Source organism: Gymnoscopelus microlampas (assembly GCF_963454915.1).
Source record: "Gymnoscopelus microlampas genome assembly, chromosome: 6".
Taxonomy (NCBI): domain Eukaryota; kingdom Metazoa; phylum Chordata; class Actinopteri; order Myctophiformes; family Myctophidae; genus Gymnoscopelus; species Gymnoscopelus microlampas.
The window spans coordinates 6,721,765-6,740,691 of record NC_139943.1 but is presented as its reverse complement, the minus strand read 5'-3'; the positions used below and the strand labels follow the sequence as shown (position 1 = coordinate 6,740,691).

The window sequence follows — 18,927 nt, the reverse complement described above, 5'->3', positions numbered from 1 at the left end:
CTCAAAGTTTAACTTAAGTACTGTACTTGAGTAAATGTACTTGGTTACTTTACACCTGTTAGGACCCCCCCCCTAGTTTAATTATCTCTATAAACCACATCAATAAAATGATTAAATCACATCTTGTAACAGCATCATAACAGAGTGAAACCATAACCATCTTAAATGGGTGTAGTCGTCCTTTAAGTTTTATTTAAAAGTTTGCACTCAGATACTTCACCTCAAGTATTCATTTGACAGAGTGACTTTTACTATTAATATTTGTCCAGCAGTAGTTATACTTTGACTCAACTACTGGGGTTGATTAAGTACTTTTACTTGTAATGACTCTTCTAGTGTATGATCTGCTGAATGTTGACTGTTACAAACACGTCTGACTCACTTTACTCTCATCATCTTTAATCAGATCAAATACATCAACAGACATCATCACTGTCACATAGAAACTATAGAATTCAAACCTGATCCATAAATGACAAACACTACAATATAAAACATGTTATCAGTAATAATCATATCAAACATGTCACCATTATACCAATAGAATCACATGTCCATCTGTCTATAATACCAAAGGCCTTTGAAACTGAACGATACATGAATTATATAATCACTGCAATCAATTTATAATAATAATTAATGACCTGCCAAAATATTTGCCCCTTAATCAATACCAGATCAATATATTCTGTAGGTTTCTTATTGGACGCCAGATGTTCTAACTGTGGTTTTCCACAGTGACACAGATCTTCCCTGGTAACATCTTCAGAGACACATCACCACCAGTCGCAATGCATGGAAACAGTGTCTCAGTGAAAGTGTGTGTGAAGGTGTGTAGGTGTGTGTTAGAATCAGGATCAGAGAAGGACAGCTGTCCTCTGTCCCAGTCCAGCTGGACTCTGATCCTCCAGGGTTTCTGATTCACTGAGAGATCAGTATCCTCATCATCAGGCCCTGAGGAGTATGCATAGAACCCTATACCCTCATAGAACCCTATACACCAGTCTCCACTCCCTTCGTGTCCCTTCCTCTGGTAAGACTCCACACACACACCTACTGCCCAGCCTTTATTGTCTCCAACCTCAACATCCCAGCTGTGAGACCCTGAGTTAAAGCCCTCTGAACCCAGGACGTAGGGCCAGTAGTCAAACCTCTCTGGGTTGTCAGGAAGCTGCTGCTCCTCTTCTCCAGGTCTCACACTGGTCAGATCATCAGACAGAATGAGTCCACGATGAGCAGTGTTGGGGTCCAGGATGACAGGAGTGTAGGAGACAGTGTCCTTCATCTTGTCCCAGACTCTGAAGGTCAGGTTCTTCAGGTGTTTGGCCTCGTCTATCAGCGCTCCTGAGACCGGCGGTGGGTCCTGCAGAGTGAGCTGGACTCCCTCCATCGTGGTTTTGTAGTTCTGCAGGAATGAGACGTGGTCGTCGGCTCTCGGCTGGTCCTCAGCAGCTTGGATTGCATTGGAGAGGGTTTCCATTTCTCTGCTCAGACCCTCAATCCTCTCCTTCATCTCCTGACTCTTCTGAGCCTCTTCCTCCCGCAGAGCGAAGATCCTGGCCTCCTCTTCCTCCTGTAAGAACCGACGAAGACTCTGAAACTGTTCCTTAATCTGCGTCTCTGTATTCCTGGCTTGAACCTTGATGTGATTTTCTGTTTCGTCGTAATCTGTTTTAACTTCATCAAGGACCTCCAGTTTCTCCTTTAAAGGCTTCAGTGATTCCTGGACCTTCTGTTTGCAACGTCCAGACGCTTCGTCCACGGGTTAGAACTTGTGTTCGGCGTGTTCCTCTGAATTGCGACACACGACACACATCGGCTGTTGGTCGTCCAGACAGAAGAGCTTGAGCTTCTCACTGTGTGCGGTGCAGAGGATCTCAGAGGTCATCGACAAGTAGCTCTGGCCTTTCTCCTCCAAGAGGTTCTCACACAGGTCCTTCACAACAATGTTTGTAAGAGGATGATCCCTGGAGCATCTTCTCTGACAAAAAGGGCATTTATTTATCCAACTTTCTGTCCACCATTCCTGCAGACAGTCTTTGCAGAAGCTGTGGCCACAGGACAGCACAACGGGATGTTTAAAGATGTCACGACACACGGGACAGGTCAGCTCCTCTTTTGGAACAGTGAAACGGGAAGCCATTTTCTCTGCTGCTCCCTGCTGCTCCCTGATCTGGAATGTTCTCTGAGGATGTTTCACCAGAGGAATACTAGAAGACAAAACAACGATAACATTATGAGTATCAATTGTACAATTATCTAGCAATCACACTTGCAATGCAATAGATAGATCTCCCATGTACAGGGTATTTCAGCAACCTTAGCGGACACAACTCAGAACCGTGTCTTTGATGGTTTCATTATACTAACACACGATACAAACACATTCTAAACACAAACAACAACACAACGACAAATTACTGACATGAAATGTACACACAGAACTATAAAACAAATCAGAAATATATACATTTATCGTCGTGTACATTTAACACGCTCACAATTCTTACCGTCAATCCCTCGTAGCTCGCAACGGAAAATGACGAACGCAGCAATAACACCCTGGTAACTAGTAACACTGATGCCTGCTTAGACCACGTTGTCCTTTTAGTGAGCTTTTTCTCGTTTATATGGGTTTGGTCTACCCATATGGGTGTAACCTTCTGTTGATTAATCATGTGACTTGTGTATAGACCAATTATTTGTTTACTAACATTGAGACTGGACGCACAGGTGATTGTTTCACGCAATCAATTCCCAACCTGTTATTTCGGGCTGCGCTGGTTTCAGCGCACCCCAACCCCCTCTTGTGTGTTGGCTAGTGAGGCGCGTCATAGCGAGACCTGATAGAATGGGTTTCATTGCACGCATACTGGTTGCACGCATACTGGTTCTTATCAGTGTGACGTCGTCTGTTAAGGGGTCTATAGTCTTAAAAGTGTAAACAAAGGCTTTAGCACTGTTTTATAACAGTAGCCACTGTTACCCAGCTCCTCATCTGACCTAATCAATCAACACTCTCATGTGACACATGCAAGTCCCCCGCTGTGGACCCCAACACCACAGGTCAGAGCTGTGGCCTTTAGATTCTGTATATATGTGTACCTATTATGACTAAATATCCCTCTGAAAATAAGATTAAATATAGCCAATTCTACTAGAAGGCCGCATTTGCAGGTATCATGTAAATACAAACTCCACCGTTACATCATAATTATGGATTATTCTACATATGCAGGCGTTTACCTCTTCATTTATAACTTTGGTTCATTAACTAACACAAATAATAATAATTACAATAATAACCGTAAACTTCACGCGCTTGAAAGCCCTGGATAATTCTACACACAATGTTATCATAAGACAATGAATCAAAGTACATTTTCTTGTAGATAACTGGTTGTACTGTTGCTCCCAGTCATAAATACATGTTGTTTTTTGTGCCTTATAAGAGCATTCGTACTCAATGGATACTCCCTGAATAATAACTGTTTCAAATACACCACTAGAAGATGTGGTTTGGTTGGTATTTTCAGACAGACAAAACAGTTTTCTTTTAATATCCTTAATATACAAATGTTGTGTTTATTTCACTAACATTGACCATGCTGTACTGCATTTTATGATTTGTATTGTTTTTTTCTGCCTGGACCCCAGGAAGAATAGTCTCCACTACGGTGTAGACTAATAGGGATCCTTAATAAACAATAAACAATGTTCTGAAGCACAACTGGTCTGACGGTGCACTTTAGAACTAAGTCAGGGGGTTGTGGAAAGTAACTAGGTACATTTACAAGTACTGTCCTTAAGTACATTTTATAGGTGCTTTTACTTTTCTTAAATATTTCCATTTTTGATACTTTATACTTCTACTCCGCTACATTTTAGTGCCAAATATTGTACTTTTTTCCCTCCACTATTATTTGACAGCTTTACTTAGTTACTTTGAAGATTTAGGTTATTATTTCAAAACATGCATTAATCACTTAAGCCCTATATTATACTTCAGAAATAGCTGATCAACAAGCTGTGTGTTGTGATGCGACGCGTTGTGAGCTTGTAGATCTGCTATTTTTGAAAGATTTTGACAAATTTTGAAAACTTCTGATGATCAACTATTTGTAAAACTGGCTTCTGGGGGTCCCTGGAACAACATATTTTGAGATGGGGGTCTGCGGCCAAATGCATATAATTTTGGGGGTCCTTGACATAGAAGAAGTTTGAGCACCACTGATATAGCAACATAGCCTGGTAAACCCTCCCTCCGGAAATCTCATTTCTATTTGATTTCAGGAGTGAGTCTGGCCTGATCGCCCATTCTGCAATATTGGCTGTGGGCTGGAGTTGGGCGGGAGTAATACCGTTGACTGACAACCCCTTCAGCCAATGATCGTTTTTCCCCTTCAGCCAATCAGCAGTTCATTTTTACCACCTCCAGACTATGTGATGCAACAGGACTTTTGAGACGGCCATGCCCAAAATAGGTTGCCTTATTGGGATACATGCGTGTCACTACCCGCCCTTCCCGGTTCTCTACATTTTTATTTTTAAATGGGCCTTGTCATGATTAATTGACCACATATATGAAGTTAAACAACTAAATTCTATCCAAACGATATCTTATAAGTAAATTCCGCGCCTCAAAAAAGAAGTTTGAGGACGTTTTGAAACCGAAAGTAAGAAGTACAGACAACGCAGAGGAAACAATGGCTGGCGTTCGTGTTTTGTCGGCTGCACTCAGGCTGTCCCCGAACCACTAGTTGAAAACCACTGGGCTAGACAAATAAAGGGAAACAATGCAGTAGTAATGTGTCGAGGGGAGCTCAGACGTTTGTGTGTGTGTGTGTGTGTGTGTGTGTGTGTGTGTGTGTGTGTGTGTGTGTGTGTGTGTGTGTGTGTGTGTGTGTGTGTGTGTGTGTGTGTGTGTGTGTGTGTGTGTGTGTGTGTGTGTGTGTGTGTGTGTGTGTGTGTGTGTGTGTGTGCGTGCGTGCGTGCAGTGGACCTGATAGTGAAGGTGGGGGAGCTGCTAGACAAGCTGTTTGATCTGGACGAGGAGCTGATGAAGACCTGGATCACAGCGCCACCTGGTGGTGGTGACGATGAGGAGGAGGAGGAAGATGAAGGTCGGGGTCGTGTGGACGTGACGTCGTCGCTGCTGGAAGCCGCCAAACAGCTCAGGTGACAACGAGCCTTTAACCCTGAACCCTCTGTCACTCACAACCTTATTCTTAACATACCTTTAACACATGTAATACGGGAAGGCATAGCCGTGTCATTTTAGATTATTTTAGCTATAACCAGTTGTGAAAATATGTGTAAATCTTTGAATATATGTTTTTTAAAGCGAACATTTTTAACTCAAATATTTGCTTCTGGGGGATTCTACAAATATCTTCTAAATCCTAACAGTTTTTTATTTATTTTTTTACATTTACCAAAATGATATACGTATATTTGTCCGCGGACCCCCATCTCTAAATATTTTGTTCCAGGGACCCCCAGAAGCAAAGATTTGAGTTAATTGTTTTTATAGATTTGCAAAGAAATTAATGATTTAAAAAAATAAAAAAATCAGATCTACAAGCTCAGTGCCGCACTATGAGCTTGTAGATCTGCTATTTTTGAATAGTCATAGAAACCTAAACATGACACAGATGCGTTGCCGGTCTTATTGGGTTAACAACGAGCAGCCCTAGTTATTGTTTATAGTAATAGTGTTATCACATGCTTGTGTTTTCAGGTCATAGTAATAGTAATATTAACACATTGGCTGCCAATCGCGTAGATCTACGCGAACCTATTTAAAGCCGCAGCGTGCCAATCGCGTAGATCTACGCGAAGTGGTCTTTTTTGTAGTTTACATTAGATTAAGTCATTACCTACATTGACAAGAAATTTCATCCATCTAGACCACAGAAAAGTTGTAAAATATCATTATCTGGTCAAGTGATAATATAAAACTTGTTATTCAAAACACTAAAGTCACATAAAGTCACATAAAGTCATATTAAACTGAAAGTCTGATCCGAGCAGCAAGCGGCTGCCTGTGTTGAGTGAGGCAGCAGCACCCGTGGCAAGCAAAAAAAAAAAAATGCGCACTGGACGTTAGATTACCCCCTCAGGCACAAAATATCATCCATCTAGACCACTAAACCTATTATTACAAAGCACTGAATCTGCATAAGAGCAGGGGGTCCGCGAATCTGTATCACACCGAAGGTTTTATCTGTTTTTATAAAGTTTATCCGACTCCGAGCGATCAGCGTCTCTCCCCCTGCTTAGCTGCAGCAGCCCTCACTGATCACTGAGTGCACACACACACACACACACACACACACACACACACACACACACACACACACGCCAAAGCCTGACATCGGGGACCCCCAGTCCACGGCCCGCCTGGGGGTCCCCGATCGATACACAAGCACAAGCCTGTCGCCTCTTTTTTCTCCAAAAAAACAACACGCTCCGACCGCAACCCCCCCTCCCACACACACACACACACACACACACACACACACATAGCCCTGGTTCAGAGCGTACACACACACAACCTCCACACACACACACACAACCTCCAACCCCCAGGCGGGGACCCCCAGTCCACGTCCACCTGGGGGTCTGAGGGTCCGAACGATCCGCACCTCCCCACACACACACACACACACACACACACACACACACACACACACACACACACACACACACACACACACACACACACACACACACACACTGAACACAAAACCTCCAACCGCCCAGGGACCCCCCACTGGAGGGTCCACCTCCAGTGAAAAATAACCTCAGCCTACCTTTAGCAGTTTTCTGCAACACGGTGGGATCATGGCAAAGTTGGCAAACGGTGGGATGTCCATATAAAAAATAAACTCCATGGACGCCTTTTGTTTTTTCCTCCAAGGAAAGACTGGTGATGCGAGGTTACTTGTTTTTCAAACAAAGTAGCGATGGCCAACTACACACACACACACACACACACAGCCTCCAAGCCCAGGGACCCCCCCCGGTCCACCTCCAGTCCGCACCGATCATGATGGCACACGGATTTATCCTTATAGAAATAAACTTCATGGACGCAACTCGTGTGTATGTGCAAGGCTGCTAGTAGCCTGTAGTGAGGCGGACGCGCGCGCGCACACACACACACACACACACACACACACACACACACACACACACACACACACACACACACACACACACACACACACACACACACACACACACACACACACACACACACACACACATGATTCATGGCGACTGACGCGCGCAATGATCGCAATAAGTTTTTATTTGTTTCAAAGTGATGGTAGCGAGGCGAACACATCTCTCAAGTTACGCGGCGGCGGTATAAACAGTAAATAGTACACGTACACTTTGTTTTGGGCTTGTTTTCATAGACCTGGTTGCTTACTTCTCTCCCAGAACCTGGCGATCACGTGACCACTGAAAGACGGTGTTCAACCTGTGGATCGGGCCCAACAACGCCTCGTTGTGAGCTTGTTGATAGAAATACTAATGTCATTGCGGAAATTCATTTTGAGGCAGGCAGGCAGGCAGGCAGGCAGGCAGGCAGGCAGGCAGGCAGGCAGGCAGGCAGGCGGGAGAGGAAGACAGAGGGGGGAGAGGAAGACAGAGGGGGGAGAGGAAGACAGAGGGGGGAGAGGAAGAAGAAGAGAGGGCTGGCTTGTAGATCTGCTATTTTCACAATATCTATCTGTGGAACCAGTCAAAGAAAATGGTGGTCCCCAGTTCAAATATGATTATTTTGGGGGGTCACGCCCTAGCATCCCTTATTTTTATTTATTTATCTTCACAAATTCTCATAAATGGCATAAAATAAAAAGCTGATCTAAAAGCTCAGTAAAAGCTTGTAGATCTGCTATTTGTTGCTATGAATACAGGTGGGGCTTGAGATTTTGACTTGTGTGGGCAAAAAGTTTAGAAAAGGAAGCTCTCGATGAATGTATTGATGTTGCACTTTGAACTTTGATATTATTGTTTATTATTTGAAAAAAAAACATTTGAAAAAAAAAAACAGTGAATAATTACAGTTTGAAATGAGCTGAAATAAGCTTGCACTTTGGAAACAGTGATAAATGTACAATCAAAAGCATTTTTTTTTTAAATTCTTTTTATAAACAAGTATTTTTTACATGACTGATGTCAATGAAGGGGCAAAATAAATGTCAAAGACTTTTGAAATCATTTTATGCATCTAAAGTGTGTCCTTTTACTAAAACCCTCATAACTCTGAATCTAAACAAAAAGGTCTGTTTTTGGTGAAGACCAAGCTGTATTCAACTACCTCTAGCTAAAGAACGGAACATGCTATCAACTCACTTTTTTTTTCAGAAAAAAGAAGAGATTCTAAGCTTTTTTTTTAGATATTCCATTTGTTTATAGTCATAACACAAAATGTTCTGTGAGTCCTCAAATATGAGTCAGAATGGTCAAAATTCCTGGCATTGGCTGATCCTGTTATAGAAAAACCTCTGGCAGTCAATGTGTTAATAGTAATAGTGATGTTATCACATGCTTGTGTTTTCAGGTCAGAGAGTCCAGAAGGTTTAGAAGTTTACCTCCATGTTCTCCAGCTGCTCACCACCACAGATGAAGGCATCCACACGCTAGGTGAGTCTCTCTACACATACTGTCACTGTTGACCTGCTGACCAGAACACGTTGTCACGCTTCGGAGCACAGGTTCCCGCCAGGTGAGATACGTTATTGTGGCCTCCTGGTGGCGCTATAGTAGGCCAATGTGAAAAGGGTGGCATTTCTTCTTAGGCCTTTCACGGCAATCCGATACTGCATTCATGATTTGAGCCATTTCGTTCAAAAAATGTGTTTTGCTAAATTGGACCTGCTGGTGGCGCTATAACAGGCCAATGTGAAAAGGGTGGCATGTCTTCCTCGGCCTGGTGGGAATGTGCTTGTGAGATTTCACGGAAATCACATGCTGCGTTCATGATTTGAGGCATTGTGTTCAAAACGGACCAATCCTGCAAACTTTGGAAGCCAACCTTAGCCAATGAGGATAGAATCTGGGAAATCGGACAGATCCGGGTTGATCACATGACTATAGAGATACTGTGTAACGATTTACATGACGTTTGGATAAAATCTGTAGGAGTAATATTAAAAAATGGGTTTTGCACAAATCAGCCTCCTGGTGGCGCTATAACAGGCCCATGTGAAACATTTGGGAATGAGGTTCTGAACTGGCATCCAGGGAGTGTGTGTGCACAGTTTCGCAGCGACTGGGCCAACGGTGCCGGAGATTAGCTGGTCGCAGACAGATGGACACAAGGGCGGACGGACGGACAGGGTGCAAAACATACTCTCGCCATGCCTTTCGGCCTGGTGGAGACAATAATGCCATACATACTCATAACTCTCCAGAAGGTTAACCCATTAACACCGTGAACGCATCTTTTACATTTTTAGATTTCTTGGGCTATTCAAAAATAGCAGATATACAAGCTCATAGCACGGCACCGAGTGCTCCACTCATGTTTGAACTGGGGGCCCAGGCTGTGGTTTGAGAACCACAGCCCCTAGGTAGTGGGTTCATGGCAAAGTTATAATAGTGTTGGATTTTTCATTATAGTTTAGTTTCAGTTCGTATTGAATATTTTGTTTCTAATTCAGTTTAGGGCTAGGGTTTCAGTCTCAGTTTTTAGAGCTGATTTGCTAGTTTGTATTAGTTTTTATTTTTGAAAATGCTAAAAGTTTTAGTTAGTTTGTATTAGTTTTAGTGTTAGTTTGATTTTTTTTTTTAATACTTTGGGTTATTAGGTGCAGAATTGAAAAGGTAAGTGTATTAGTGTTATAAAAACTTATCAAAAGATAGCATTTGAAAAATGTATTCAGTTACAGATGAACCACCAACCATCCACAAAGGAAAACTAAGGTCAATTTCAGTCAGTTTGAGTTAGTTTTGTAAAAACACAATACAGTTTCAGTTAGTTATCGTGTTTTTAGTGTGGTTAACCTAACAGGGCAACCACACTATAGTAATAGTCCCACTTTATTATTCTTCCGTCTTCTAGATAAACTTTATTTTGTCCCGCTACTCCTCCCACAGTTTTTTTTTCCCAATTTAGTGCTATATGTCAAAATGACTGGCTTCACCGGGAATCCTGTGCGTATATTTTGCTAAGAGATTGGTAACATATTTTAATTGACATTGAATTATTAGTGCATTAAATGTCCCCATCCACTTTAATGGAAAAATGAAAAAACTCCCATTCAAGTATTTTTTCCTCACAAACCGTAAGGGCTAGAGTTACAAAACTTGGAGGGGAGGTTCATAATATCGTCCAAAATTATTGAAAAAGTAATTACACCAGTCGGCCTCATGGTGGCCTTATATCAGCCCCCTTTACATTTTGGCCTATAACTCTTGAACCGTAGGTCGTAGAATGAAAATCTCTTTTCCCCTGGATTCCTTGGGTCATGACGCAACTCCACTTATAGGCCACGCCCATTTGCATCAGGATAGATTTTCCGACATTTTGAATTTTCTTCAAAACACATTTTTAGATCCTCCTCCAACATATTTTGTCCAAATCTCACAAAAATCGGTACACATGATCTCTGGACCCATGCGATAAACATCTCCAAGCCGAATTTTGATAGTCCATACCGTTCGTCCGTAAATGGCTTCCAAAGTTAGCGGGAGGGGCCTGTTTTACAAAAAAGGCCAAAAATCACGAACGAAACGTCCGGTCAATCCCAAATTTGAATCACATGTCAAGGGTGGTTTACTCAACAAATCCCCAAAAGCATTTCTACTTTGATCCATAGGGGGCGCCACAAGTGCTCAAAATGTAACCGTTTGATGCAAAAACCTTATTTGGGGGGATCAATCCTCTCCAAATGAAACGCAAGTGATCTCAGGAGTGACGTGACAATGTAATTGGCGCAGCCTCCGACGGTATTCCTCCCAGCGTATTCCTCGAGTCCCGGCGACAGCGATCCACGACTCGCGTCGGCGCAACCACACTTTGCAATTTTTCCTGAATTCCTGAATAGTTTTTATTTTTATTGTAGGTTTTATTTAGTTCGGTTAACGGAAAGGCTTTTTTAATTTTTAGTTTTTGGTTATTTTGTTAGTTTTCATTAACTTTAACCCATTGATACCTGGAACGCATCTGTGTCACTTTAGATGTCTTTTGCTATTCAAAAATATCAGATATACAAGCTCATAGCGCGGCACCGAGTGCCGCGCTACGAGCTTGTAGATCTGATATTTTTTTTAAATCGGGAAAACATTTTTTTTTGATTTTTTTTCAAAAAACTGTTAGGATTTAGAAAATTCTTAGAAGCGGCCTCAGGTCTTAATGGGTTAATAACCTTGGTTGGTGGCTCTTTCTCTCTCCTCCATGCCGTAGCCGCCGCAGACGGTCCCGGCAGAGCCTTGTGGGACTTTGTGTGTTCGGTGGTGTGTGAGGACCTGATCCAGCCTGGAGATCCCGCTCCCGTCCTTCAGGAACAGAAGCTGCTGCTGCTCCATTCTCTGGATGTTCTGTCAGCGCTCTACTCCTGTCTGAACCAGAGACATGAAGCCAACACATGTGAGACGTTATGATTTAACCCATTCCATCCGGGAACGCATCTGTGTCATTTTAACACTTCACCTGCCAGAGTTATTTCAGATTTTTTGCTGTTGTCTGCCAGAGATTTTTCATTGAAATTTAAAAAGTAGGGCTGGGACTCGATCAAAAAAATTAATCTAATTAATTAGAGGCTTTGTAATTAATTAATCTAAATTAATCGCATGTTTAATCGCATATCAATATTTGACCTGAGAAGCAATTTCTTTTCAGTGAAAACAGATTTTGGTATATGAGTGAATCAATGAGTGAATACATAAGTTTAAGCAACAAAAAATAGTTCTGCACACAACCGTGTTTTTATCCACGCTTCCATCAGAGAGTTTTTTAAATCTAAATTTCCCATCCACTGGGCCAAGCAAAGCAGTCTGATCGGCTTCTTGTCCCATTGCGTGCACTGGGGTGTGTTGGCTGTTGGTTGGTGCACTGGTATGATCGGTACACCTGAAACTCGTCCAGTGGTTCTGTGGTGCATAAACTAAGCGTGATTAAAATGCGATTAATATTTTTAATCGCGTTCATTTTCTGTAATTAATTAATCTAAATTAATCAGTTAAAGTCCCAGCCCTATTAAAAAGTACTCAGGAGCCGAGATACAAGATTTTTAAGTTTTACGTTAACAAGGAAGTGGATGGGAGTCTTTTCCTTCGAAAAATCATATCTCCTTGGTCTTTGGGTCAAATTGGAAAAAAAAAAAAAAAAAGAAAAACATTTTTTTTTCAAATTTTTCAATAAAGCGCATTTATGCGATCTTGGCGGCCAAGTGCGCTATTTAATAGATCGCATTTATGCGTGATTGGCAGAAAATGAGTTAAGATTGATTTGGGCTATTCAAAAATAGCAGATCTACAAGCTCATTGTAGATCTGCTATGCATGTAATTGTAAATGTAATTTTAAATGAAGTCATTAAAACAATAAATTGTGGAGATGTGCGTAGACCCGCCATTGGTTGGAGTTACAGTGTGTACTTAATGTTATTGTTTTAATGTGCGTAGCCCTGCCATTGGTTGGAGTTACAGTGTGTACTTAATGTTGTTGTTTTAATGTGCGTAGCCCTGCCATTGGTTGGAGTTACAGTGTGTACTTAATGTTATTGTTTTAATGTGTGTAGCCCTGCCATTGGTTGGAGTTACAGTGTGTACTTAATGTTATTGTTTTAATGTGTGTAGCCCTGCCATTGGTTGGAGTTACAGTGTGTACTTAATGTTATTGTTTTAATGTGCGTAGCCCTGCCATTGGTTGGAGTTACAGTGTGTACTTAATGTTATTGTTTTAATGTGCGTAGCCCTGCCATTGGTTGGAGTTACAGTGTGTGCCATTGGTTGGAGTTACAGTGTGTACTTAATGTTATTGTTTTAATGTGCGTAGCCCTGCCATTGGTTGGAGTGATGTTACGCGTGCTTCAGTACAACAGTGAGCTGCTGCAGAACAAGGCCGAGGAGGTTCAACAGCTCCACAAAGACCAACAGGAGGTCGAGACCCAGAAGGTCCAACAGGAAGTCGAGACCCAGAAGGTCCAACAGGAAGTGGAAACCCACAAAGACCGCCAGCTTCAGTCTCTGATAGAAACCACCACAGAGTTCCTGGCTGACATCCTCTCTGACGTCTCCAAGGTAACCTCTGGTCCATCTCAGCTCTCTGAATCAGGGGTTTTCAATGATTACGGGAGGTCCCCACATGACAGTGAAGTGACCACTTAAGGACTTTTAAGACCTTTTTAATACATAAAAAAAGCAAAGGAAAAAGCATTACTGCATTAAAAGTAATCAACAAACTATACTATACAAACTGGATTAATTAAAAAAAAATCATTAATTCATCAAACATTGGCTTAATTGTCAAATAATATAAGGCAGACATTTTGAAAATAGCAGATCTACAAGTTCACAGCGCCTCGCGCTGCGAGGCGCTGTGAACTTGTAGATCTGCTATTTTCACAATATTTATCTGTGGAACCGATTCAAACTAAATGTATCTAACTAAATCTAAATCAACTCCTACATTCCAAGTGCTTGGGGGGTGCTGGGGGGGGTCCCCCAGTTTAAATATCATTATTTTGGGGGGTCCCCCCAGTTTAACACATTGGGATCGTATATATACGATATATATACGGATGTCCGTATATATACCGTATATATATATATACACGGTTTTGGGAATACAACCATGGAGTACCAAAACCGTATATATATGTTTTTTGAAAGAAAAAAAAAATAATGAAAAATAAATAAATAATAATAATAATAATTCCTTCACAGCACCAGGAGATATCATTTTCCGAAGATTTAGACTCCAATCCACTTCCTGGTTAACTTATGACTCCAAAAGCCTGTATCTCGGCTCCTCAAAAATGGTTAAAAATCCTGGCACTCAGTGTACTCTGTTTTAAAAAAAAACTGGCACCCCATGTGTTAAATATCATTGTTTTGGAGGGTCCCCCAGTTTAAATATCATTATTTTGGGGGGTGTCCCCAGTTTAAATATCATTATTTTGGGGGGTGTCCCCAGTTTAAATATCATTATTTTGGGGGTGTCCCCAGGTCAAATATCACAAATATCACTAAGGTAGTGGTTGATGTCATGTGTCATCAGGAGGCGGTGTCAGAGTTGGTGACAAGCGGCTCGCTGACAGAGAAGACGTGTTGCTGTGCAGCAGAAGCTTTACTTCCACACTTCAGCCATGTTGTGAGTCACTGATTCTCTTTTATGCTGCGTTCACACTGACGGCTACGAAACATACAACGCTAACAAAGCGACGCAGCGTATCTGTCGCCGAGTCGCTGTTGAAGTGTTGATCAACACACTCGTTGACGTCGTCGTCAAGCGTGCGTCCCGACGAGCCAGAACAATTTAAAGGTTTCATGACGTTCAGTTTTACCACACATTAAAAGTCTTTGTCATGGTCCTTCAAACGTGTATAGAAAGTTTTAACCAGAAATTCCACTCCATTGATCCATGGCAAGTGTTTTTCTCTCACATTTCTAAAGCCTTTTCAACTGCAATGAAAAAATAAATCTTTGCCTGCGGGTGTCACCGGTGAGGGATTTTGCCTGTCAATCATCACCTCTGCTCCGCCCCCCCAAAGGATAGGGGCGAGGAGGAGAGTGGGTGGGATTAATCGACAGTGACCTCACTGTCGAAGGGCCAAGCTCAGATTACTTTTCAGCCTAATTATTCAGAAAACCCCAGACCACAGAAAATTCACTGAATGTTCAAAGTTCAGATTTTTTGGATGTAATTGAGGTCATAAAACCCCCAAAAAAACATAAAAAATAAAAAAAAGTGAAAATGAATGTCATAGAACCTTTAAGGGAAAATGTAAAGCCTGGAGCTTACTTTGACCAGTAAGCTCCGCCCTTAGATTTTCCGCCATATTGAGCAGTTTGAAAAACACTTAAAACGCAGGGGTTTTTTTTGCAATTTGCGTGAAACTGTATCATCTGTGTGAGCTCCTTTTTCACAAGTTCAGGTGTGTTGGTCCAATGGCTTGATTGCTAAAGCATCTGCCTCTGAATCTCAAGGTCGCCCGTTCAAGCCTCACCTCATGTAGTCTGATAGACTTCGTCTCAGAGCCTGGACAGCAGGGGCGCGGCCACTGCGTTCTGATTCAAATCAACCGCCAATGAAGAAAAGGGGGCGGGATCCACATGCAGTGGGTGTTGCATGTAAATAGGAAGCGACGGGAAGCAATTTCTCCTTGAGAAATTGCGGCCGCCATCGTTGTGTGCTGCTGTTTGCCTCTCGTCAGACTTTTTAGACGAGTTGCACAGCTCTCAGACCGGTAAGAGGCGTGTCCGCTCAGATACTGAGCGTACTGAGCGTTCTGAGCGATACTGAGCGTTCTCAAAGTGGGGTCCCCGACCCCACTTTGAGAACCAGTTGTTCTATAGGAACTCTTTGTTTGTTTTCCTGTTGCAGGTGGAACACCTGGCGTCCATGTTGACGCAGGCTGATCCTCTGTTGGCAGACGCACTGAGGAAGAAGACACTTCCTGTGTCCCAGACCACATGATCTCCGTTTCAGCCAATCAGCGCTTCTCTTCTCAAAAGAGCTTTGATACGACGGGACCGTTTTGGATCAAAGAGAGAGACTTGTTTGTCGTCACCTGACCACAAATAACCCCCTCCCCCCCTCCCCCCACCCCTGCAGGATGTGGTAGGATCTATTAATAGCTGCGATGTTTTATGAGTTATTAATAGCAGCGCGAGTCCACTGATGTTCATATGGTTGCTGTGTGTCGGTTGCTTGTATCTACATGTTATTTCATGGAGATTTCTCCCATGTTTTTTTTTACGTGAATTAATGCCCTACTTTGTCATACAAGAGTCTCACGCAAAAGTAGCTTAAAAAAAGGCAGATCTAGGTGCTCACAATGCATCGCAATGGTGATGTTCGTTGTGATCTTGTAGATCGGCTTTTGTATTCGCTATTTTTGAAAAAAAAATAATAAGTGAAATTTTGCTGGCTTTATAAATATCTGTATTTTTTATAAAAACAAAACAAAATATCAATATTGAACCAATGAAAGGTATTAGCAAGAGCTTGACTAAATAATAACGACATTAGATCCATTGGAACACAGGTTATTTTTTCCCATTTCCTGAAAAGTAACAGTTTTAGACATACAAGGTTTCTACCTGACAGAGACCATGTGATTGTGTGTCTGCTTTGTGTCAGAAGGTTAAATCACAGTGACTCTTTACTAGAGCTTTTAGTTGCCATGATGTAACTATTTTGAGACGTATTGACTTACAACTTAGATTGTACCATGACATAGCTCTAAGTCACTCTTTAACTACAAGCATTAGTGAGACATATTGACCTACAACAGGGGTCTTCAACAGGGGGTCCGGGACCCCTAGGGGGTCCTCAGAGCTACTATAGGGGGTCCGCCAAATCTTTGTGTGATAGGATTTCGTTTTTTACATTAACCACTTGAACCCTAGAATTCCTTTTCTGAGGGGAACATTAGGTGAAAATAGCCGCTCTACAAGCTCTCAACGCCTCGCGCTGTGAGACGTTGAGAGCTTGTAGATCGGCTATTTGTGGCAAAGAGGCTATAGGTGTAGAGGGAAAAAAGAGCAGACTAAGTAAAAAAAAAAAAAAAACTTTCATCTGAAACACAATTTTATACAATATAGAGTAGGGGGTCCCTTCTTCATCTCTCTCTCAGCTAGGGGGTCCTTGGCCTGAAAACGTTGAAGACCCCTGACTTACAACTTAGATTGTACCATGACATACAGTAGCTCTAAGTCACTCTTTTAGAAAATAAATAAACAAAGTGGATTCTGTCCAATATTTAACATCACTAAACCCAGTGCAGATTATTTTGTTTGTTGTTTATTGTTTTTTTTTTTAGAAATAATTCAACTTCATGTTGATTTGCTGTTTGTATTAGGAAGAAGAGCTGGATATTCAACAGTAAAATCAACAGGAAGTTTTTGTTTTGTTTCTGTTCGTTTTATGTGCTAAAAGAGTGACTTTGAGATCTGTTTCACCGTGCAATGGAAGTCAATGAGGGTTTGATTTAAAAATGTTCGCTTTAAATTCAAGATTTTTCAAAAACAATTGCAGATCTACAAGCTCATATCGCGACACTCGGTGCAGCGCTATGAGCTTGTAGATCTGCTATCTTTTGAGATGGTGGTCTAAATATGTTTTCTAAATCCTAACCCCCCCCCCCGAAGCACAGATCAGAGTTAAAAATGTTTAATCTTCAAAAAATGTCCACGATTTTTCAATAAATAGCAGATCTACAAGCTCATAGTGCGGTACTCGGTGCTGCGCTATGAGCTAGATCTGCTATTTTTGAAAAGCCCAAGAGACAGAGTAAGGGAGTGACATGATGCAGCAAATGGCCCCGACCGACTTCCTGTATAGAAGCATCTGTGTTTGTTATGTGTGTCTATACTCGTTTATTCAGGTGTTTTACTTAAATGAGTCACCCATCTGAACTTAACGAGTAGCCGATCATTACCATCCCGTCACGTTTCAGCTACTTCATGGTGTATTTCTGAGTACATGGTGGTTAATAACTGTGGGCCGTAGCACAGGGCCGACTCTCTACAATGTTGTTCAGAATGTAGAGGGTCCTTACAAGCTTTGGAAAATGTCTGGACACACAATTACAGTTGCTTGCATGTAATTTTCTTCCCGAATGGATGTACTGTAACTTATCTAGCTGTTATTTTGATATAAACTGTTGTCTTTTTCTACTATGCCACCAAGTGTAGTTTGTTTTCATTGATTGATTGAATACTTTAACAGTTTGCAGAGGTACAGTTATACAATGATGCTAAAAGGATAACACACTTGTTTCCATTGTGGTCCTGTGTATTCAATTCATCAAGACATAGACATACAATACTATACAAGAGCAATAACAGTATATTTACAGAAAAACAGTGGGGGGTGATTTATTTTGGTCCAGTTGTAAATTACAGACACGTTAACCCATTTAGACCGGGAACGCATCTGTGTCATTTTAAGATTTATTCGGCTATTATAAAATAGCAGATGAGCTTGTATATCTGCTTTGAAAATGGGTGCAAATCTTTGAATATATATATATCTTTTTAAAGCGAACATTTGTAACTCAAATATTTGCTTCTGGGGGATTCTATGAATGTATTTTAAATCCTCAACAGTTTTTTGAAAAAACTAATGTTGCTATAATATCAGTGGTTCTCAAACGTTTTTCATGTCAAGGACCCCCAAAATGATATGTATTCCCCCTGGAACAACATATTTTGAGATGGGGGGGTCCGCGGCTAAAATGCCCCCCATCTCAAAACATGTTAAAACATGTTGTTCCAGGGACCCCCCCCCCCCCCCCCAGAAGCAAATATTTGAGTTAAAAATGATTGCTTTAAAAAATATATATAATACATTCAAAGATTTGCACAAGCCTTCGCAATTGAAAAAAATAAAAAATAGCAGATCTACAAGCTCGTAGCGCGGCACTCGGTGCCGCGCTACGAGCTTGTAGATCTGCTATTTTTGAATAACCCAAAGAAATCTTAAAAAAACGACGCACAGATGCGTTCCCGGTTTTAATGGGTCAAAAGGACAAGACGCTCTTCCTCACCCCAGGTCGTCGTTGTGGCTCAACGACAGACAGGTGTCGGGAAAACAAGCGACGTTCCCCAGGATTCCTACGCAGATCTCCTAAAGACCAGGACAAAAGTACAAAAGTATCGGGGCATCAAAATAAACTTAAAGTACCGAAAGTAAAAGTACTCATTGTGCAGAATGTCCCATTTCACAAAGTTCAACATTTATT

The 18,927-nt window shown here is 41.7% G+C and overlaps 2 protein-coding genes across 3 annotated transcripts in view; one reads left to right on the top strand and one right to left on the bottom strand.

The window, feature by feature from the left end:
* Positions 1-17,868, top strand: part of saal1 (serum amyloid A-like 1) — a 32,799-nt gene extending 14,931 nt beyond the window's left edge. For both annotated transcript variants that reach the window (XM_084059214.1, XM_084059215.1), the window contains exons 8-13: positions 4,998-5,178; positions 8,576-8,658; positions 11,423-11,605; positions 13,014-13,258; positions 14,238-14,330; positions 15,564-17,868. In XM_084059214.1, coding sequence (XP_083915340.1) covers positions 4,998-5,178; positions 8,576-8,658; positions 11,423-11,605; positions 13,014-13,258; positions 14,238-14,330; positions 15,564-15,656 — 878 coding nt within the window. In that variant the 3' untranslated portion in view covers positions 15,657-17,868. The remainder of the gene's footprint in view (positions 1-4,997; positions 5,179-8,575; positions 8,659-11,422; positions 11,606-13,013; positions 13,259-14,237; positions 14,331-15,563) is intronic.
* Positions 719-3,254, bottom strand: LOC311047845 (nuclear factor 7, ovary-like; the record flags this gene model as incomplete). The annotated part of the gene is made up of 4 exons (XM_084060795.1): positions 719-1,752; positions 1,858-1,981; positions 2,099-2,210; positions 3,247-3,254. 4 exons carry the CDS (start codon positions 3,252-3,254, stop codon positions 719-721), a joined length of 1,278 nt encoding a protein of 425 aa, XP_083916921.1.
* Positions 17,869-18,927: the final 1,059 nt, after the last annotated feature.